The 23,044-nt window shown below is 34.6% G+C and overlaps 1 protein-coding gene across 4 annotated transcripts; it reads right to left on the bottom strand.

Moving 5' to 3' along the window:
- Window positions 1-5,654: 5,654 nt before the first annotated feature.
- Window positions 5,655-22,191, bottom strand: LOC138703709 (uncharacterized). 4 transcript variants are annotated; one of them, XR_011333237.1, is made up of 6 exons: window positions 21,941-22,191; window positions 19,993-20,091; window positions 15,740-15,907; window positions 13,114-13,231; window positions 6,208-6,305; window positions 5,655-6,044 (listed from the first exon to the last, which is right to left on the bottom strand). XR_011333237.1 is itself a non-coding variant. In XM_069831832.1 (6 exons), exons 1-5 carry the CDS (start codon window positions 22,099-22,101, stop codon window positions 6,265-6,267), a joined length of 582 nt encoding a protein of 193 aa, XP_069687933.1. In that variant the 5' UTR covers window positions 22,102-22,190; the 3' UTR covers window positions 5,655-6,044; window positions 6,248-6,264. The 4 variants fall into 4 exon arrangements, 2 of the variants coding, with proteins under 2 accessions (XP_069687933.1, XP_069687931.1); XR_011333236.1 differs by having other exon boundaries at window positions 13,114-13,226; window positions 21,941-22,189; XM_069831832.1 differs by having other exon boundaries at window positions 6,248-6,305; window positions 13,114-13,226; window positions 21,941-22,190.
- Between the last annotated feature and the right edge of the window lie 853 nt (window positions 22,192-23,044).

Genomic DNA, 23,044 nt, shown 5'->3' with positions numbered 1-23,044 from the left:
ATCCCTCTTAGCCCCAAATATTTTCCTAAGAACCTTATTCTCAAACACCCTTAATCTCTGTTCCTCTCTCAAAGTGAGAGTCCAAGTTTCACAACCATACAGAACAACCGGTAATATAACTGTTTTATAAATTCTAACTTTCAGACTTTTTCACAGAAGACTAGATGACAAAAGCTTCTCAACCGAATAATAACAGGCATTTCCCATATTTATTCTGCGTTTAATTTCCTCTCGAGTGTCATTTAGATTTGTTACTGTTGCTCCAAGATATTTGAATTTTTCCACCACTTCGAAGGATAAATCTCCAATTTTTTTAGTTCCATTTCGTACAATATTCTGGTCACGAGACATAATCATATACAGAATCGAAGTACTGCTGTCCAAAAATATGCAATTGTGATATAAGTTTAACAAGGGCAAACTGTCAGAAAATGGGGATCACAATTATAAAGTCTTCTCTTTCTGGACTGCCGAGAAACATGACATCATTGGACGTCAGTCACGATAATGTATCTGATCTTGAAGAGAATGCATTTGAAAACTTCAAGAACAGTCTAAAAGTGCTGAACCTTACAAAGAATTATATAAGCACGATAAACAACCTTACATTTGCCAACATGGGTTCGCTTAAAGAGCTTCACTTACAGCTTCATAACAGACGTGAAATACACGACAATGCTTTCATAGACATGGAGTCGCTCAAAATTCTTTACTTTTGTTTTAATCAACTGACCGATATAGGAGGTAACATTTTAAATCCATTATATCAACTATCAGATTTGTCTCTCTGCAATAACAGAACAGTTTTCTTGCATCAAATATTATTTAGATGGAATGCAAACCTTTTTAGATAAACAGTCTTACTAATAAACCGTATGTAGTTTTTATACGAGATTTATGTAGAGTTGGGAGAGAGAACATTGCTAATAAATCATGCATATGCAATGGATGTATAACAGCCCGTAACTATACATGGGAATTGCTTTGCCATAGTTATATACACTAAACCCCTTGTTTAAGCGTTGTATATAGAGAAAAAAATGGCCGCCCCTCTAACAGCTGTTTGTATCGACTGTCATTTTATGACGATGGTTGCCTTGTAACCACAGAAGAACAAACCAAAGAGCACAGAATAATTAGAATATTGCTATAGCTGTACTCTTTGATCGAAATATAGCGTGGTAATTGATCAGGCCCAGTTGTACTATTAATACTTAGTGCAGCACACTAGCACGCACTATCGGATGCAATAGAAAACCTCAGTTATTCGTAATGAAGTATACATGTCTCTACACTTATTACATTAACATTGTTTGAAAGAATACTTGTTGCTTCCTTTGTTTTTGTTTATTAGTTCTTTGTTTGTTGAAATATAATAAAAAAATTCTTTACATGACATATTATATTGAGAAGGCTTGATGGCCTTAACTCCACCAAAATAAATAAATAAGTACCGGTAAATAAATAAATCTATACTAATAATACATCTGTAGCCGAAATTTTTCTGGTAATTTTCGATTTTCCAAAAATAATTGGTACTACCATATATAATTAACCACCCTGAAACCGAAAATCGCTTTTTTGAAATTTTTGTTTGTATGTCTGTCTGTCTGTCTGTCTGTTTGTTACCTTTTCACGTGATAATGGCTGAACGGATTTCGATGAAAATTGGAATATAAATTAAGTTCGTTGTAACTTAGATTTTAGGCTATATGGCATTCAAAATACATTATTTAAAAGGGGGCTTATAAGGGGGCCTGAATTAAATAAATCGAAATATCTCGCTTATTATTGACTTTTGTGAAAAATGTTACATAACAAAAGTTTCTTTAAAAATAATTTGCGATAAGTTTTATTCCTCGAAAAATTTTGATAGGACTGATATTTAATGAGATAAATGAGTTTTAAAATTAAAATAACTGCCATCTAAGGCCATGAAATGAATTAAAAAACACATGACTTCGTCTATAAGGAGCCTTGGACAGCAACAATCGAAAACTATGAAAGATAGCCTACAGAGAATGTTTGTGTTTGTATGAAGTAATATCGGAAGCTAAATTAACCGATTTGTATAATTAATTATTATTTCACCATTGGAAAGTGTAGTTTCTCTAGATGGACATAATGCTATACTGTTATTACAGTAACTTCTGATAATATAATATAATATAATATAAGTTATTTGAAGGGTTCAGAACCATAGTGGGCCAGCGTCATTTACTGAATACGTAGAAAACAAGGGTTAAAATTAAGTCATTACCATAATTCAATGGAAACCTATAACAAGTAAAATAAAAGATACACATTAAATCTAAATGATGTCAATCTTCATTAAACTATGGTTGCATGTAATAAAAATTAAGAAACATGTTAAAGGAATTGTCATTGAACCAAATGAGTGTCTCTGGACCAAAATGATCGCATTTTAATTATTTGGATGCAATTTAAATTAAGTAACATATTGAACGATTTATCCTTCTATCAAACACGAATGTTCCCTGGATCAAATATCCTATTTTAATTATGTAATTACTATATATATATTTCTAACGGGTGCAGCGGAGCGCACGGTTACGGCTAGTAAAAAAATAAGTAAATGAATAAATTATTATTTACAATAAAATCTTAAAGAAAGTAATATCTAATTATATATACCATAATAATAAAGAGAATATGAAAGTGAAAAGAAGCAATATTAGATTACAAAATTCCTCTTTAGAAAATATGCCCACGACACAATTCCATGGTCTAAAGAAAAATCTTTAATTTGGGACTCCACTTGCGTTGACACTCTAGCTCCATCTCACTTGCCAAATACCTCCAGACGCGCAGCATCTGCTGCTGAATTGGCCGTGAAGAAGAAGGTCAATAAATATGCTCATCTTTTAGACAATTATATCTTTGTCCCCTTTGCTGTGGAGACTTTCGGTCCTTGGAGTCATGACGCTAAAGTTTTGGTATCTCAAATCGGCCAAATTTTGATCTCCATTACTGGTGATCGCCGTTGCACTACTTATTTGCGTCAACGCTTAAGTATTGCAATTCAACGCGGAAATGCAATGAGCATTTTGGGTACTCTTCCCAAGTCCAGCCCTTTGGACGAACTTTTTCTCCTGTACAATTTATTATTCTGTGTGTAAATATTTCTGTTTATATATATATATATATATATACTGTATATATGTAATACCATTTAAGCATGCATTAGATGCGTTTTTATCAATAAATAAATAAATAAATGAGCGAGTGAGTGAGTGAATGGAATGAATGAACTTCGTCTTTACAAAGAGATCTGAGTTTACAAGTTCCGGCCTCATCCGGTTCCTCTCATCAGTTCAGAGATTATTCTTTTTTTTTTTTAAATTCGCCTCACATAAGCATTACTAATTGGAAGAGCATGTATGTGTTCAGCAATTTTCTTAAAGTTTGGCACTACGTGTCTTTAAAACAATGTCCCAGCGTTCTTGAAAAGTTGCTAGATCTTTCAGTATTGGCATCATCTCTTTCAATAGACAATACTTTTGGTACAATGCATCACCATTTTCAAAGTCCAGTTCTGTATTAACATGCAATATATTCACAATTTCAGTAAGGACACTGAATGTTGTTGTTGTTTTGTAATGCCAGGCGTTGGACATTAAAGTCATTTGACCTCTTGCACTCCAATATTTTTCAAAGATATTATCATGATCAGCCACTGAAGCACAGATTTTGAGGTGTTTCGAATCCATTTCTTGGTCTGAGTTGCACAATGGGCAGTTAGGGGACTGATATATTCAAACTCTATGCAGGTGTTTGGCCAAACAATCATGGCCTGTTGCCAATCTAAATGCAGCTACAGACGATTTTCGTGGTAAATCGGGAATTAACTGTGGATTTTAATGCAGAGAGTTCCATTTTTTCCCTTGGGATTGTGTTCACACTGAATGTGAAAGTATCATTAAGGCTTAGAAAAGTGATTTTCTTAAGAAGTGAAGAATAGTAATCAAACCATTTTTTTTCAAATAGTCAACGACCCTCTGATACACATTCAGTGTTTCCTTCTTAAAGAGATGCATTTCAGAATCACTCAATTTATTCAAATGCTGGTTTACTACCAAGCCATGTCACCAATGAGCACCACGAACTCGCTTCTGTGTTCTATCCAAAGAGCTTATAATACTTAAAAACTCTTTGTTTCTATTCATCAAAAAGTATATCGTATAATTATAAAATGACTTTGATAGTCATTGCAAACTGCGTCGGATCTTTAATAATGAAATATCAATATGAAATTTCAGAATATAATATTGCAATGAACAAAATCCAGGACATTAAGCATCCTGAAAACAATTTAATTTTTTTCCTGCATAGAGGACTGATTTTCTGACAATCGGAAAAATTCCAGACGGTTGACAACCCTAGAGCCCTATCCAAACCACGCTTCCCAACTCTGTTCCACAGTTAACATTGCAGATTTTCAATTGAAGTCTGTGATCCACTATGTATATCTGAAAAACATCTACCGATATTAACAGTTCAAAATATGTTGGCTGTCATTACCAAATTTCGAAACTTAAATTCTAAATTCTACAGTATTATTATTAAAAGATATATAGGCCTATATATATATATATATATATATATATATATATATATATATATCTGTAAAGATAGCTCATATTTATACAATGTTACAAACAATGCAAAAAATAATTCACACTAATTAATATGAATATACGACAAATGAATGACAACAGTTAAAAGAAGATGAAATGAAGTTATGTAATATTATACAGTGAAACCTCTCATTTACGGACAATGAAGGGACGTAAGAATCTGTCCGCATCTGAGAGGTGTCCTTTATTGGGAGGGATGCTCCCCAATCTAACAGTAAATTTATAATATGCATTATGTATCCCTTCACGCTTTAAATGAAATGTATTACTGTAGTTTAATTATAAATACAGTATACTGTACTATAGTAAATTCTTTGCAACTTTGAACTACAGTACATAAGAACGAAAAAGGAAAATACCGTACTGTGCCATGTAATTTTATTCCAGGTCTGTTATTATGCAGTACTGTAATTTACAGTTTTCAACTTAACCTTTACGTTCAGGTTGTACTAACCCTATCACGTGTCCAATACAATTTCACGATCGCAGAAACCTTGGACCCATCAGACGGGTTGTTTATCCACCTGCTTTCAGCTAACAAGGGATAGCTGGCTGGGCTAGTGGTAGCCTACGAGATCCTTATTGTCTTCTTTCATGTTAAAAAATTTTTGTACAGTTCTCAAAATTAAATTTTCCATTTTTGTAACACATTAGCTTTGAAACCCAAGTTCTGTCCGCAGTCAGGAGGTAAAGCAAGCTTTAGGACTGTGAAACAGCTGTCCGTATGCGTGTCTGAAAGTGTCCGTAAACATTTATCATCATTTCTGTATTATTTCAGTTGGAACATAAAAATCTGTCCGTATATGAGGAGTGTCCGTATCTTGGGGTTGTCCGTAAGGAGAGATTTTACTGTATACATATTTCTCAAGTTTATTTTGTAAATTATTAATCAGGCAAAAGATTTTGAGTTAATGCTTTTGTAAAGAAAAATAATTTAATAATATAATATTATGGGAAGATTACATGTATTAACAATAATAAAACAAGTACCATAAATACTGAATATTACATTCAAAGTATTTAACATATTTTAATTACAAGATAAGGCACATAATAAGGATAAAGTCCAACATGTGTTTATATAAAAACAAGACAGACAATAGTTCGCATTCATGTAACAACTGAGATGCATTTTCTCTTCTGTATTATTGAGTCAAATTCTGGTTTTCCATTCAGATATGTCACTATTTCATTATTTTCCTAAGACAAAATATACTGAAGTTGAAACACTTCCAATCACAATGCAACATTTCAAAATCTTACAATTCAAGCCACCTAAGCTGTAGGCTTGACATTGGTCAGTTCTACGGTATGTTCAATGAACCAGTCCGTTGTGAGATCGATTTTAAACATGGAATATCCAGTCCTTGTGTCTATAGATGAGCACTGTAAAAAGAAGAAATTATAATGTGCAAAAATCTTTCTTAAGACTTTCAACTGCTAAGGTTATTTTGTATTATTGTATTGTAAACACTATGGATACATTCAATGTTTATACGTCTTAATGCTATTTTAATAAGATTTGGCAGTAGCAACATCATTAACTTACGCAAGGCACCTGAAGCAGATATTATAGAGGCATCGTTTACATAATACTATTTATTCTTCAGGATCCTTCCACGAAGAAGCTGGTATATGCTATCATTCCTGCAAAATTAAAACATATTTATGTTAGAATTGTATTGTATTGTACTGTATTTATTAACATTCCATGGTATTGATACATTGCTTACAGCTAGAATATGGAACAAGTCAAAAAACTTAATACTATTATAAAATCTTAATTTATAGTCACAGTCTAGATGAAATATATACAGACGAGATTTACAATACAGTCTACTAGTACAACACATAGTTTTAGTATCAATTTCATGAAGCGTTATTGAATGTCATGAATTCACCTACAGAATAGAAGGCGTGAGAAATTGGGTACTTCTTTAATTTGGCCCTAAATAATTTTATGTTTTGAATTTCATTTTTTATATCGATAGGGAGGCTATTGAACATTTTTACTGCCATATAACGCACTCCTTTTTGATAGCACGATAGACTTGCCGAAGGAGTATGAAAGTCATTTTTTTGACGTGTATTTATGCTATGAACTATTGAATTAGTTACAAAGTTTTCACGATTACATACGAGGAAGATTATTAATGAAAAGATATACTGACAAGCCATGGGCATTATTTGTAGTTTTTTTAAATAAGTCCTACACGATTCCCTAGATTTGGTACCTACTAATATTCTAATTACTCTTTTTTGTAATAGAAATATACTGTTACTATCTGTGGAATTTCCCCAGAATATTATTCCAAAACTCATTACTGAGTGGAAGTATGCAAAGTATATTGTTTTTAAGGTATTGATATTTACTATCTTTTGCACAGATCTAATAGCAAAACAAGCTGAATTTAGTTTGGGGGTAATTTCTTTAATATGATTTTTCCAATTTAACACATTATCGACTTTTAAGCCAAGAAATTTGGTTGTTGTTGTTTCTAATAGGGATCTATTGTTAATTATTGCGCTAGAAATTTGCGACGTTGAATTTGGACAGGATTTAAATTGAATTATGTTAGTTTTGTTACAATTTAATAGCAATTTATTGACTGAGAACCAGTCACATATTTTGAAGAGAATTTCCTCTGTTGAAGATTGGAATGTGTTGGAGCTATTGGCTGTAATTACTATACTTGTGTCATCTGCAAATAATATGGGATGACCTACATCTTTTATTAGGGGGCAAGATCATTTATAAACACTAGAAAAAGTAAGTAAGAATTGTGATGGTGGCCGTAGTATTTTATTAACAATGCTTTCAACTGAAGAGGTTATGCAGTGTGAAAATTCAAAGTGAGAAATAAATGACTGACAAAATAACATAACCTAGCAGGAATAAGATACAGTAATTTGATGTTTTTGGGCGTTTTAGAATGTATTTCACTCGTATAATGATAATATGGATGGAATATTGCATTCAGTTTTGTTTTTCGGAAGTAATTTAATGGGAAAAGTATGTACAATACAAAAAAAAAAGCTTCCGAAATAGTCGTGATCGATAATAATCAACATACAATACTAGTGTTACAAACGTATGAAAATTAAAGAAAGATATTGGAGCCATCTTTAGACTTTTCATTGAACAAGAAAATATTATACATTTCTTTTACCAACGATAAGCTCAGAAACACTTGTAGCATAGAAAATAATGATAATACGGTAATAACATTTTGTTATATTATAGGCAATTTTCTGATTATTTTTATATTGTTATTTGTATGTAATTAAAGCCATAATCCTACTATATGACAACAGATGGTGTTGACTATTATCGCCAATGATAAGAGACATTATTATATCATTGATTAAAGTTCACGTTAACACTTTATTTGTTAAAACCAATAAAATTACTTAGTCATACGTTAAAAAGTGTTAAAATTTTAAAAAGGTGTATACCTTCGACGTGATGTCACGTCTTCTTCAGTGTCTCCTGAACTACTGGTGATCTTGAATTCTACGATGTGCGATGTGCATAAGAGCAACACACCCCCACCCCTACTATCGACAAATGCACATCGCAGAATTCAAGATCACCAGTAGTTCAGGAGACACTGAAGAAGACGTGACATCACGTTGAAACGGGCCGTCTGTCCAAGGTATATACTTTTTTAAAATGTTAACACTTTTTAACATATGACTAAGTAATTTTATGGTTTTAGACATTATTAAGTGTAATAAAATAATTTCAAGATGCTTTGGTGCAAGAAGCATTTCCTACTCGAAGGGGGAAAGAAATATTTTGGTCCAGGTTTTAAAATTTGATTCGAACAAATGTAACAATGTAAAATTTCTTTGCAGAATTAAACGTTACATCTGTTAGCACCAAATTCCTATCCATTTAAAGGACAAAACTAAAATTCTTTCAATCATTTATTATGATAATACACTGCTCTCATAAATTGACTGAGCATATTGGAAATTAAATCAATGGCTTTCCAGAAATAGGCTATGAAATGTTTAATACGCTCTGATTCTAAAGCAGCATTATATGCAATAAATTCATATATAATGATGTCAATCCAAATTAAAGAATGTCACAAAATGATTCAACAACTTCAAAAACTACAGAAAAGAATTCAATTGCAATGGATACCTGCACATTGCGGAATTGCTGGAAATGAAACTGCTGATTTTCTTGCCAAAAAGGGCTCCAATTTAATTCAGAATACAAATAAAAGCCTACCTTTTCAATCCATGAAAAGACTAATATTAAAAACAAATGAATCGGTCAGAGCTAAAAGGAACTAAGTCAAAATATGCAGCAGTTTTGAGTTATGCAACAATTTGAACAACAGATGTCATGCGCATCGAATGGAGGAAGAAGGAACTAAGACTTTTAAATATTATTTTGTCTTCTATAACATAAAAATATAATATTTGTGTTATTAGTGGAATGTTTTTTACTCCTCCTGAAAAGTTGTGGAAAGTGACTTAATTCCTTTTAGCTCCGACTGATTCAATTACAAAATCAAGCAAAACCAAGCACTATGTAACAAAGCCAAAGATAAAAAAATGGAACATTTTAATAAAAAAAAAACAGAAATTATTCCAGAAATCCCACATAAAACTGCAGTAGCAAAACTCAGACTGCTTAAGGAACATGATTAATTTGGCCAAACACTTGCATAAAATAGGAATTTACACGAATCCTAATTGTCCTCTATGCCACAAAGAAGAAGAAATGACTGCAAATCATCTCATAACCTGTGAAGTTCTACCTGCTGGATCCACCACAGAGAAATATTGGAGAGCAAGAGCGCTAATGGCTTCATTGCCAAAGCCCAGCATTAGATAACAACAACAACATGTTCAATATAAAACATTTTTTAACTCGAAAAGGAAGCAAAAACGGGCACAATAGTATTAAACTTTTTTGTTTTAAATATCTCAAAGAATAACCCTCTGAAATTAATGGCATTATTTAAGGTTCATTCTGTATATCTGAATGAAATCATTTCTTTGTTTTTCAGTCTCAGTCAACACACAGATACTTCAAGTTACATTTTGCTAACAGTTGATTAAGTAAACAGTGGTTTGTACTAACGGCCAAAATTTTAGGTTACTGAGAATTTCTTATGTTTATGGTTGACTATTGAGATGACGCTTCAGAGAATAACTCATGTCTAACATTTTGAATGTGCAGTGTAGAACATACAGTGAAACCTCTCATTTACGGACATCGAAGGGACGTAACAATCTGTCCGCATCTGGGAGGTGTCCTTTATTGGGAGAGAGGCTCCCCAATCTAACAGTAAATTTATAATATGCATTATGTATCCCTTCACGCTTTAAATGAAATGTATTACTGTAGTTTAATTCTAAATACAGTATACTATACCACAGTAAATTCTTTGCAACTTTGAACTACAATAGATAAGACCGAAAAAGGAAAATACAGTACTGTGCCATGCAATTTTATTCTAGGTCTACAGTTATGCAGTACTGTAATTTACAGTTTTCAACTTAACCTTTACGTTCAGGTGCCATGTCTCTCGAAACAGAACAACTGATTGAAGTGAAGAGAATAATCCTACTATAACCCTATTAGGCTATGTGTCCAATACAATTTCACGATCGTGGAAACCTTGGACCCATCAGACAGGTTAAATTTTATGACTTTGTTTATCCTCCACTTCCAACTGTTAACAAGGGGTAGCCGGCTGGGCTAGTGGTAGCCTACGAGACCCTTATTGTCTTCTTTCATGTTAAGGAATTTCTCGAAACTAAATTTTCCATTTTTGTAACACATTAGGTCTTGAAATCCAAGTTCTGTCCGCAGTCAGGAGGTAAATCAAGCTTTAGGACTGTGAAACAGCTGTCCGTGTCCGTGTCTGAGAGTGTCCGTAAACGAGAGTTAAATTTATCATTATTTCTATATTATTTCAGTTGGGTCATAAAAATCTGTCCGTATATGAGGAGTGTCCGTATCTTGGGGGTGTCCGTAAAGACAGGTTTCACTGTATTTGGTGATTTCTGATTCTTTGTTGCATTTGAGGAAAATCACTAGCACTTAATGTTGATAAAACCAGTGCAGTCAAATTTAGTACACACAATAGTGCTCAGGTTTCCTACAGTATTCGATTAAATGGAACTCATCTCAAAGAATCTATAAGCACAAAGTTTCTTGGTTTAGAATTGGATAATCACTTGAACTGGAAAACGCATATAGAATGTATTACTCGTAAATTGAGCTCTGCCTGTTATGCATTAAGATCCTTATCTACTATTGGTGGTATAAACTTACTTAAAATGTCATACTTTGCATATTTTCACTCTGTAATGAAATATGGATTAATATTCTGGGGTAACTCGTCTGAAGCTAAACACGTTTTTGTTTTACAAAAGAAAGCTATAAGAATAATGACCGGTGTGCATAAAAGGACCTCATGTAAAAATATTTTCCGAAACTTAGAAATCTTGACTTTACCTTGTGAATACATTCTTTCCCTAATGATGCTGTATATTAAGAACCAAGATAAATTCAGTACTAATCAAGACATTCATCATTTTAATACAAGACGTAAATCAGATCTTCATCTACCCTCTGTTAGTCTAAGCTGTTTTAAAAAAGGAGTTCGCTATTCATGTATAACAGTCTTCAATGCACTGCCTAATTATCTTAAAGATTTGAAGAACAACGAGAAAAGGTTCAGAAAAGAATTAACCAAATTTCTACATACTCATACCTTCTACACAATTGATGAATTGTTTATGCTTGTGAATTGAATTATTCTACTTAAATGACATGTACAATTTTATATAGCTCAACTAAAATATGTTTTTATATTGACTTAATCTGTTTACTATGTATTGTATTTTTTGTTTAGCATAACTGATGAATTGTATGTACTGTAAATTGAATAGTATACTGTATAGGTCAACTGATGAATTGTTTAAGCTTATAAATTGAATTAATCTACTTCATATGAATTGTATAGCTTAACGAAAATAAGTTTGTAAATTGAACTAATTTGATTGTATATGTTTGTATAGTTTGGCTGATGAATTGTATATGTTCTTAAAATGATTACTAGTCTGCGTAGCTCTACTGATGAATTGTATATAGACCTACTGTAAATTGAATGGTAATATGTATAGCTCAACTGATGAATTGTTTATGATTATAAATTGAATTAATCTACTTGATATTAATTGCACAAATTTGTATAGCTTAATGAAAGTATGCTACTTTGTATTGTATATATTTGTATAGTTTTGGCCGATGAATTGTATATGCTTTAAATTGAATAGTAATCTATATATCTCTACTGATAAATTGTTTGTGTTTGTAATTTGAAGTAGTTTGCATGATATGTATTATCAATTTCTGTATATCACAACTGGTTGAATTGTTTATGCCTTAAATTTAATTAAATTGTTTTGTATTATAATTTAGCTCAACTTATGAATGATCGTTTGCGTTTGTAAATTTAATAATCTGATTGGCTATGTATTGTATACTTTTAGTAGAGCCATCGATGTAGCTCAGTCGGCAGACTCGCTGGGCTGCTGTTCCGGAGCTGCGTTCGGGCTTGGGTTGGATCCCCCTTTGGACTTTGGTTTCTTCCGAGGTTTTCCACAGCCGTGGGACTGAAGCCGGATGGTCTATGGCGAGTCCTTGGCATCAACCCCTTTGATTTGATTACCCCCTTTGATTTGATTACCTGGTTGGGTTTTTCCGAGGTTTCCCCCACCGAAAAGGCAAATGCCGGGTAATATTTTGGCGAATCCTCGGACCTCATTTCATCTCACTACATCTCGCCAAAATGTAAAAAAATTGTACAACATTGTAAAAATTGTATAAAATTACTAAATTGTAAAACTATAAAAATTTGTAAAAATTGTAATTGTAATATTGTAAAATGTTGACATGTTCCACATCTTAAAGCTTCATTGCTCATGTAAGATCTATGGAATAAAATGAATGAATGAATGAATCAGAGACTGAAACAAATCAGATTTTCATCTCATTATAATCAGTGATCAAGGCTGATTTTCTAATGTGATTTTAATGTCAGAATAACTGTAGAAAATAACCTTGAACGTCTACAAATAAAATTATTCATTCTTTAAGCTTACTGTGCATTTAAAATGCAGTACGAAAACGTTTTCGCAAATGATTAACTCTTTGAGTGCCAATCACGATTACATTATGATTTTATCATTGTGCTAGAAGTGCCGGTCACAATCTAATCGTGATATGGCTCAGTGGAGCGGCTCACTTGTGTACATTTACTTGGCATTTTTCACATAATACTACGCAAAGGGGGTCGGCACTTTAATATATGTGAAAACAAACGATCTAAACAGGGATGAATTAAGATTCCTTAAATAAAATACAATATCTTGCAAAGTCACTCTTTTCGCTAATAACATAGGGCTCGCATATACTTACTTTGAATATGATTGCTCATTTCAGGACTTTCTTTAAAGGCTTTTTGAAATTGTACAATGGTGTCTTCATCTTCATAATTCATACATTTCAATGCTCCAAATATCTGAAGATAGCTTGACTAAAGTTAAGTTGAATAAAAATATATATATTAATGCTTAAATGCATATATAATTCAATGAAAAATTTTGATGTTGAAATCCTTCTTTATTTTATACTTAAGGGGTTAAGTACAGCTTACAGCAGTAAAATTTTTGGAAATATCCAACATTTATTTCCTCTATTACTGTATCTTGTACAATAATGAAAATTGGTATGTGTAAAACACTGTCCTTCCGCTACATGAAAAAAATATTTTTACGATTTAAAATATGTTGTTGTTTGTTGTTTTCTAATGCCAGGCGTTTGACAATAAAGTCATTTGACCTCTTGCACTCCAATATTTTTCAAAGATATTATCATGACCAGCCACTGAAGCACAGATTTTGAGGTGTTCTGAATCCATTTCTTGGTTTGAGTTGCACAATGGGCAGTTAGGGGACGAAGTTAAATGGCAAGTTGTAGCCGATTTAAGTGAACACCATATTTTAACGTTTTGGTGGCTACTTAATTCACACACAACCCCCAGAATGTCTGGAGGACCACACCTGCTGTTGGTCGACGGGTCCATTGGACCTAGCTGGGAGATCTTGTTGATCACCAGCTTTCCCTCCTTAAACCACTGGAGGACGATTTTAGTGCCATAGCAGGTCAGCACTAGGAACAGAAAAGTAGAAAGAGGAGGAAGGAAAGGGAAATGAACCCCTAGGCCTCGAATGCTCTAATGCCGATATATATATATTTTTTTTCTAAATTCAAAATGGTGGCAGTTTACTGTGCAGTGATGACGCATTTCCCCTCATAACTCATAAACTTGTTAACTTTTTCATGTTCTCTCTCTTTTATTTTATTGCTGAAACTCATGTTTACATTCCTTAATAAATAATATTTTTTTTTTATTTTGTGTTAGAAGAGAATACTGATATTTGACCATTTTTAAATGAATTTATTTCTTATCAGACAACCTATCAAAGGTAGAGGAGTGATTTTGCATCATATTGTAGATATGACATGCATAAATACATACTGGGTACAGAAACATTCATCACAGAATGTTGGAATTTTTTGAGTTATGAGGGAAACGCTTCATCACTGCACAGTGAACTACCATCATTTTGAATTTTGAAAAAAATATATATATAAATAAATTTTTTTAATCATAAAATTATTTTTTTCATATAGCAGAAGAACAGTGTTTTGCACATGCTAATTTTCATTACTGTACAAGATACAGTAATGGAGGGAAAAAAATGTTGAATATTTCCAAAATTTTACTGCTGTAAGCTGTACCTAATGCCTTAATGCATGTGGCTTAATAATTGTGGGTTATCTGAAGTCTCATTGGTGTAATATGTTGTTAGCGATGTACCTATGCTATGGAGGGGGAAAGGAACTGGCCACCCTATCCCATTGCCTCCTGAGTAAGTTGCATCATGAGTGATGCCTTATTGATGTCACTTATGAGATTCAAATCTTTCTTCGGACAGCTGACTAAACAACAATAATATCGATTCTTCAACCTCCTCTGAATTAATGTTTTGTACCTATATCTATACAGTTTTTGCTGTAAGAAAAATCCTAATGTAAACATAAGCACATTGCTGTCATACCCGTGATTGGCTCACAGTTGAAACACTCACACGACGCAGGAAAATATAGTTCGTATATGGAAACCACAATCTTGTATTATTTGAAAATAAAACATTGAATTCTAGTTGTTAAATACGATTAAACATTTAACTTCACTCATATGTAAAACGCTATGTAAGAAAAGCTACTTTTATATTTTGTTATGTATTATGAACGCGGATGAATACCAACAGTAATACCGAGGCAGTCTGTTCTTGTAACAAGCTGGCGTCACTTGAGCTCGTAGTTGTTCACGTAAGCACGTGGTACTGAAGTATGGCTTCTGCATCCATAACTGTCCATTGTGAAGACATAAGACTTAAAAATAATTTAATTACAGTAATTATAAAGTAAATGTTTTCTAAGCAAACGAATGCATAGTAGTGAGGTTAGGCCTTCTTGACGAGTAACGGGAAATGTTTAACATGAAACAGAATGTACAACAGTAGGCGGGAACACGTACTCAGAATCTATGGCGCCAAACAGCGACCAATGAAGCCTCACTTCAGTCACGTGCTATTGTTTACATTAGGATTTTTCTTACAGCGAAAAGATTATATTATGTGGAATGGAGAACATTAAATCTAGACGTTTGAGATGGGCAGGGCATGTAGCACGTATGGGCGAATCCAGAAATGCGTATAGAGTGTTAGTTGGGAGGCCAGAGGGGAAAAAGACCTTTGGGGAGGCCGAGAGTAGATGGGAAGATAATATTAAAATGGATCTGAGGGAGGTGGGATATGATGATAGAGACTGGATTAATCTTGCTCAGGATAAGGACCTATGGATGGCTTATGTGAGGGCGACAATGAACCTCCGGGTTCCTTAAAAGCCAGTAAGTAAGTAAGGGATGGAGACTAAACTGCTTACAAAGTAACCTTGTTAAGAACTGTAAGGATACAATGCGTGGTACAGGCTCCAGGCATCATGGGCCCACTCCAGCATCAGACCTGGAGCTGGCTGTGTGGCAGTGCCTTGAAGCATGTCTGCAGTATCCACTACGTCACAGCTCTGCTCCACAACTACCAGCTTGTTCTTCAATGCCTTGTTGCTTGCCTCACAATCTTGCCTACAACATACAAATTGTTTGTTACATAACAATCAACAGAAATGCTTGTAATTATTGCACATGTGCAGATTACATATGTTAACTCTTCATAGGCCGTCCAGAAAGTGAGTTTCTCTGGGGCCGTTTGTAGTAAGAAAACACAATTTCATGGAAAGATTTACAGGAATAGATACAGCATAAGTTGAGGTATTTTTTCAACATAATTCCCAGCAGAATTAGCAGTAGAGCGATCGGTTTGGAAGTAAATCCCGAAAAGACAAAGTATATGATTAAATCTCGTGACCAGAATATTGTACGAAATGGAAATATAAAAATTGGAGATTTATCCTTCGAAGAGGTGGAAAAATTCAAATATCTTGGAGCAACAGTAACAAATATAAATGATACTCAGGAGGAAATTAAACGCAGAATAAATATGGGAAATGCGTGTTATTATTCGGTTGAGAAGCTCTTATCATCCAGTCTTCTGTCCAAAAATCTGAAAGTTAGAATTTATAAAACAGTTATATTACCGGTTCTTCAGTATGGTTGTGAAACTTGGACTCTCACTCTGAGAGAGGAACATAGGTTCAGGGTGTTTGAGAATAAGGTGCTTAGGAAAATATTTGGGGCTAAGCGGGATGAAGTTACAGGAGAATGGAGAAAGTTACACAACACAGAACTGCACGCATTGTATTCTTCACCTGACATAATTAGGAACATTAAATCCAGACGTTTGAGATGGGCAGGGCATGTAGCACGTATGGGCGAATCCAGAAATGCATATAGAGTGTTAGTTGGGAGACCGGAGGGAAAAAGACCTTTAGGGAGGCCGAGACGTAGATGGGAGGATAATATTAAAATGGATTTGAGGGAGGTGGGGTATGATGATAGAGACTGGATTAATCTTGCACAGGATAGGGACCGCTGGCGGGCGTATGTGAGGGCGGCAATGAACCTTCGGGTTCCTTAAAAGCCATTTGTAAGTAAGTAAGTAATTCCCAGCAGAATTGAAACATTGGTCATACTGTGGGATCGACTTTTGTATCCCTGTGTCGTAGAAGTCTGCCGCCTGGGATCGGAACCAGTGTGTGACCTTACACCTCTCTATTGATCCCACGATATGACAAATATCTCAATTCCGGTGGGGAATATGTTGAAAAATATCTCAACATATTGCTGTATCTGTTCCAATAAATCCTTCCTTAAAACTGTGTTTTCTTTCTGTAAACGACCTCAGAGAACAATTAATATTTTAGGAGAAAAATTCGCTCCGGCGCCGGGGATCGAACCTGGGTCCTTGGTTCTATGTACCAAGCACTCTGACCACTGAGCTACGCCGAATTCAATCCACAGCACCGGATCGAATCTTCCTCCTTCAATGTTTCCCTTTGTGGCCTGACTCCAAGTTAGACATATATGCTGACTGCCATTATACTAGGAGCGCACTCAGTTGAGTGACTTATTTGGCCAGGATTCCGCAGTTATGATGCACTGCTAGCTGTGAGAATATTATGGATTTCTTAATTTGTCCTACAGAATAAGCTCTGTAATGTTGACAATTAATATTTGAGGAGAAGATTCGGTCCAGTGCTGTGGATTGAATTCGGCGTAGCTCAGTGGTCAGAGCGCTTGGTACGTAGAACCAAGGACCCGGGTTCGATCCCCGGCGCCGGAGCGAATTTTTCTCCCCAAATATTAATTGTCAACATTACAGATATTATTCTGTAGGGCAAATTAATAAATCTATAATAGACCTCAGAGAAGCTTACTTTCTGGACGTGCCTCGTACATTATAACTACAAGGAATGAAGAGTCACTGACAATGCAATAGAAAACATGCTGTGAACAGTCGTCTTGGCCTCAGGAGATAGAAGTGAAGTAGGGCTGCGAAGTTGATACACAAAACCTTTGACACTAACAGCTTAAAAAATTTGTTATGTATTAGACGTGTAAAAGTATTAGCCCTCAGTGGTCTGACACTGTTTCTGCCCAGATTTTCTTGGGTCTTCTCCTTCTCAGAGAATAGTGCAGCAGTGGTGGTTCCTCGGGGGAGGGAAGGGAGGAACGTCCTCCTCACATTTTTCTTCTTTTGAAAGTAAATACCAAATAAAATATGTGCCTTGAAATTCAAGGAAGATTCGATAATTTTTAAGTTCACAGCTATAAGAAAACCTCGGTTGATCGAGTTTTAAACAACGCGCACTCATGTGCTGCTAGAAAACTATGAGAAAGATACGAGATTTTTTGTGTGGAGGAAAGTCAATCCATTCCTCCTTTACTGCAGTTAACACACATAGACAACAGCGCGCTAGCGGGCAAAGAAAGAAGCAGAGTTTTAAAGCAAGTAAATGAACGGAGAGGGAGGAGATCCTCCTCTGAATCAGCGCATGGGCGGGAAATAGAAACCGACTGGTCTTGCAGCAAGCTCGCTACCGCTGCCATCTAACGATCTTGCTTTCAACCAGCCTATAACACATCTAGGAGGAGACACAATAAAACAGTTTTAACGCAAAGCTATGAAAGACACCATATAAACTTTTTTTTTTTAATTATAAATCAAACATTTTATTCATTGCACTTTATATAGGCTACTATTATGGTTTGAAACTTTCAAGGATATTTGAAAGTTAAAGTCGGGTTTATATAAAACAAAGAGGAAGTAGTTCTACGTTAGTATCGCAGATCTTTTTGGCCCCTGAAATTCACTTCCGTTCATTGTGTACTAGACAGGGCAACAGCCAAGTTGTCAGTTTTGTACAAATATATTTGAAATTGAAAGTAAGTAGGTACTCCAAACTACATTATTTTTAACATAAAAAATCGGCCACCGGCAACTTTGAACAATAATGGTAGTATGACTTTACAAGAACTGACATTCTTCAAAAGCATGTGATACTGAACTTGTAAAATGTACATGTGGCAACACAGACCACGTGGATGGGTGCAGTGTTCTTGCTTTCCTCAGATTATTTCCCATTCTCATTTCCGTGATTCGAATTAAATATGTTAGTTGCTATAGTCTCTTCCAACATGTGTGATCCTGTAGTGTGCTCGAAAAATGCTACGAGGTGAATTTCCTTGTAATTGTTAATTTGTGCAATTATTCAACAATGAATGGAAGTGAAAACATTATATTTTATGGATAATTTAGTAAACTCAGTTTACAAGAACAGATTATTGCTACACAGAAGGGAAGGCCAACCCCAACACTACCTGGTCTTACATGTATGTATGTAGGCTAATTTGTAGCATGTTTCATTCAAGAAGGTGTCATTTCGTCCTGTTACCTTCTTTCCTCCTCTTAAGAAATATGCAGGAGCCGCCACTGTAGTGCAGGATTAATTTTGTTAGTCTTTTCTGATCCATTTTGTCAATACATTTCTCAGCTACTTCTATAATTTTGTATATAGTATAGGTTGTACGAAAAATGCTGCCCCAGAACAACAGAGTGTGACAAGGGGTTCCACTGATCAAATTAAGGATTGGAGATGCTACTCTGCAATGAATAGTTACAAAGATATTTGGAGAAATGCATACAGGTAAAATAGTAAGTCCACAGCCATAGTAAGCTACACAGTATCACTGTAGAGAGCTAAAAACGTATTTTCAATGCAGGAGTTATAATTTTGATGATGGAATGGCATTTATTCAACTGTTAATCCCAGAAAAGTTACAGTTTGATACTGTAATCTGTAAAATGTTAAACAGAAAAAGCTATACTAAAATCTGTTCACTACAGCCTACTTTTAATCCTGATGTCAACAAAACAAATTATATTCATCTGCAATTGATGCCTATGAATGAAGCCATAATATGAAATACTGCTTATTATGGTGCATACATTTTATCTTTCCACGTTTGTGAATATAGAGCAGATGCGGCAGTGCATAGTGAAACTGCACACATGCGAGTGGCGTGGAAAGATAAAATGTATGGACTGTACTTTCAAATGTCATATAGCAAGGTATGAGTACTATCTGAACACTGCATACTAGTTCACAAATAGGTAGCTGTGAAAATTAGCTGATTGTGTATGGATCGCATTTGTTAAATATCAATAGAATGAATACCATAAAACCATGGGAAATATCAGTTATACTTACAGTATTTCTAGAAGCATCACCATCTCTTCCTCTAAGCCTGATTTTATCTTAGAAATGATTTTGTTGCGGAGCTGAAAATCTTCTTCACTGTCCTCAAATCTGAAAAATAAGAAAAATTTCAGGAAGATCTGTATTGTACCGGTATCTGTTACAGTGTGAGACACATTCTCATCTTCACCCATAGTCAAGCTGGCTTAAAGGCACTTGATTCCAACCAATTTAAATCAAAATTTAATGTGGGAATGCCTTCAGTTCCTCCTGGTATTGTCATGGAATAACTTCGTAGAATTACGATGGGTGCCAGGACATCAGGGTATTGAAGGAAATGAAGTAGACAAACTTGCCAAGAAAGGTGCAAATAACCCCTGTAATGGGTCAGAACCAAGCTGCGAAATCAGTAAATAAAGTGTAACAACCACAACAAAAACACTGACCAGAAAAGAACACAAAAGAAAATGGTTAGCTTATTCTGATCAATCTCTTGGCAAAGAGCAGGGTGCGAATTAACGGGGGGGGGGGGGATTACCCCTGTTGGAAAGTTATTCCCCTCTCATAAATTCATATCAACATCCCTGCCAGGGATAACCTCACAAAATATAATATTGTTTTAATACGAGCATATGTACTTTATAAATTCAATTCAATTCAATTTATTAATACGAGGAAAGAGTAATGGAATGGAGAAAAATTCCCTCTGGATTTGAACCCGGGTTTTCAGCTCTACGTGCTGATGCTTTATCCACTAAGCCACACCCGATACCCACCCCGGCGCCGGACAGAATCGTCTCAGATTAAGTTCCAACTCTTGGGTTCCCTCTAGTGGCTGCCCTCTGCACTACGTCATAGGTGTCTATGAACGTAGGACTGAAGTCCACACATGTGCTGAGGTGCACTCGTTATGAGTGACTAGTTGGCCGGGATCCGACGGAATAAGTGCCGTCTTAAATCACGAAGTGATTACGCATATCATATATATTATTTTAATGTACCGAAGTACGTATGATATTTCCATGCAGATATTCTGCGTCATCATATGATGATCCCGGCGCCGGAGGGAATTTTTCTCCATTCCATTACTCTTTCATCGTATGATGACGCAGAATATCTGCATGGAAATATCATATGTACTTCGGTACATTAAAATTATATATATATATATATATCAATTTATTAAGCCATTAAACATGCAGTGATGTGATAGGCTTCGTCACAATACAGAAGGGGAAAAAAAAAAACATACATTTAGAGATACATAGGATAGGCCTAATTGAAAATAGTAAAGTTTAATTAGAATGAAAACACAAAACATTTTGAAACTCTAAAAATTAATGAAAACATTTCACTCTTAATGTAATAGGTATTTGTAACTAAATGTAAATAATAATTTTAGTTTTGTTTCCGTCTTGACTTACTTTAATGTTAACCCAGAAGTATATTTTGTTAACACATTTTGAACGTTTTCGCCCATTTTGGGCATCTTCTTCTATAAATTCTTGTGTGACTCGCGTCTACAAATTTGAATTTTGAATTCATTCTGATAAAGCTGTCAAATAAGTAAATAAGTCGAATTATAATTTTAGTTTTTGTTTCCATTTTGACTTATTTTAATTCATTCTATTGCATTCGTGATAACACTGAAGGAGGCCAATTCGAACTCGTAATAGTGCAACCATTGCAAAATTTATTAAAATTCCTCTCCTACAACTGTTATTGTTTGTGCAAGCAAGCATGACACAGTTACCATAGCAACGAAACACGCATCGATAAAAAAAAAACAAACCTTCAAAACAGTAACGGTACCTAATGAAACCAAACTGCTGACATGTACAGAAGATACAGCTGTTTCAAAATTGGAACTTACTTTTGAATAACCTTATACTTAGCCAAGCTAAGTAATAAACCGTATTTTAAAACTTAAAAAGTATAACTGAAACACAACATAACCTACTTCTTCACAAGTCTGAATTGTTCCGCTTGATTGCACAGAGCGTTAATTGGCGACACTGCTTTCTGCATGTTTTCTTGCCACTTTAATTTATGTTTAATTAAGTATGTGAAGAAGGCGTGCAAAACCTTCAGCAACTGCTCCATTCTGTCACCGTCAAACATGCATTTTCCTTACTTCTCACATAAACACTGTAAACCTCGAAACAGCTGATATTACCACGTGTTGTGTTACGATCTATTGGTAGAAGTGTGAACTGTGATTCTGTGAAGCAAGCTGTGAAGAGCGTTAAGGTTGTGGAGGTTACGGAGTTATCGACGTAGCCACTGGTGCCAAAGCTGCAGTGTTGCCAATGATCGGACACAAAGCGGGTAACAGACAACAGAATAAACAATGTGTTATAATACATAGATTTCAATTAATGAGTTACGGAATCTTAAAACAATATAGGAGAGATAAAACTGACCAGATCATAGCAATAATAATAATAATAATAATAATAATAATAATAATAATAATAATAATACGTTTGACGTTTGAGATGGGCAGGGCATGTAGCACGTATGAGCGAATCCAGAAATGCATATAGAGTGTTAGTTGGGAGACCGGAGGGAAAAAGACCTTTAGGGAGGCCGAGACGTAGATGGGAGGATAATATTAAAATGGATTTGAGGGAGGTGGGGTATGATGATAGAGACTGGCTTAATCTTGCACAGGATAGGGACCGATGGCGGGCTTATGTGAGGGCGGCAATGAACCTTCGGGTTCCTTAAAAGCCATTTGTAAGTAAGTAAGTAATAATAATAATAATAATAATAATAATAAGATTGGTCACGAACAATTTGTTTCATACAATTTTACGTAAAATGGCTCTTTGTACTCCAGCATCATCAACACTTTATTATTAGTGAAAATAATTCATAATAATGCCACATTATTGTACCAGTGCCATAAAATATTGCCATGTAAACTAAAACATTATGATTTCTATTATGACGACATAATTTGTATCATATGGTTAATATTATTAAACGATTTGATGACACATCGTTGTTGTCATAGCAACCAATTTCTTCATAGATCATGATATCAAATAACCCATCACTA

This window comes from Periplaneta americana, chromosome 7 (assembly GCF_040183065.1).
Source record: "Periplaneta americana isolate PAMFEO1 chromosome 7, P.americana_PAMFEO1_priV1, whole genome shotgun sequence".
NCBI classification, from domain to species: Eukaryota; Metazoa; Arthropoda; class Insecta; order Blattodea; family Blattidae; genus Periplaneta; species Periplaneta americana.
Note: the sequence above shows the minus strand (reverse complement) of the source record. Positions and strands in the feature narration are given on the sequence as shown.

Excerpts from the sequence above, each read along its gene's own strand:
- LOC138703709 (XM_069831832.1), bottom strand. The coding sequence starts at position 22,101 with ATGTTTGACGGTGACAGAATGGAGCAGTTGCTGAAGGTTTTGCACGCC. Across the intron at positions 20,092-21,940 it reads CAATTCAGACTTGTGAAGAA|ATTTGAGGACAGTGAAGAAG; the intron begins GTAGGTTATGTT and ends CTTATTTTTCAG. Across the intron at positions 6,306-13,113 it reads AATGAGCAATCATATTCAAA|GAATGATAGCATATACCAGC; the intron begins GTAAGTATATGC and ends TTAATTTTGCAG.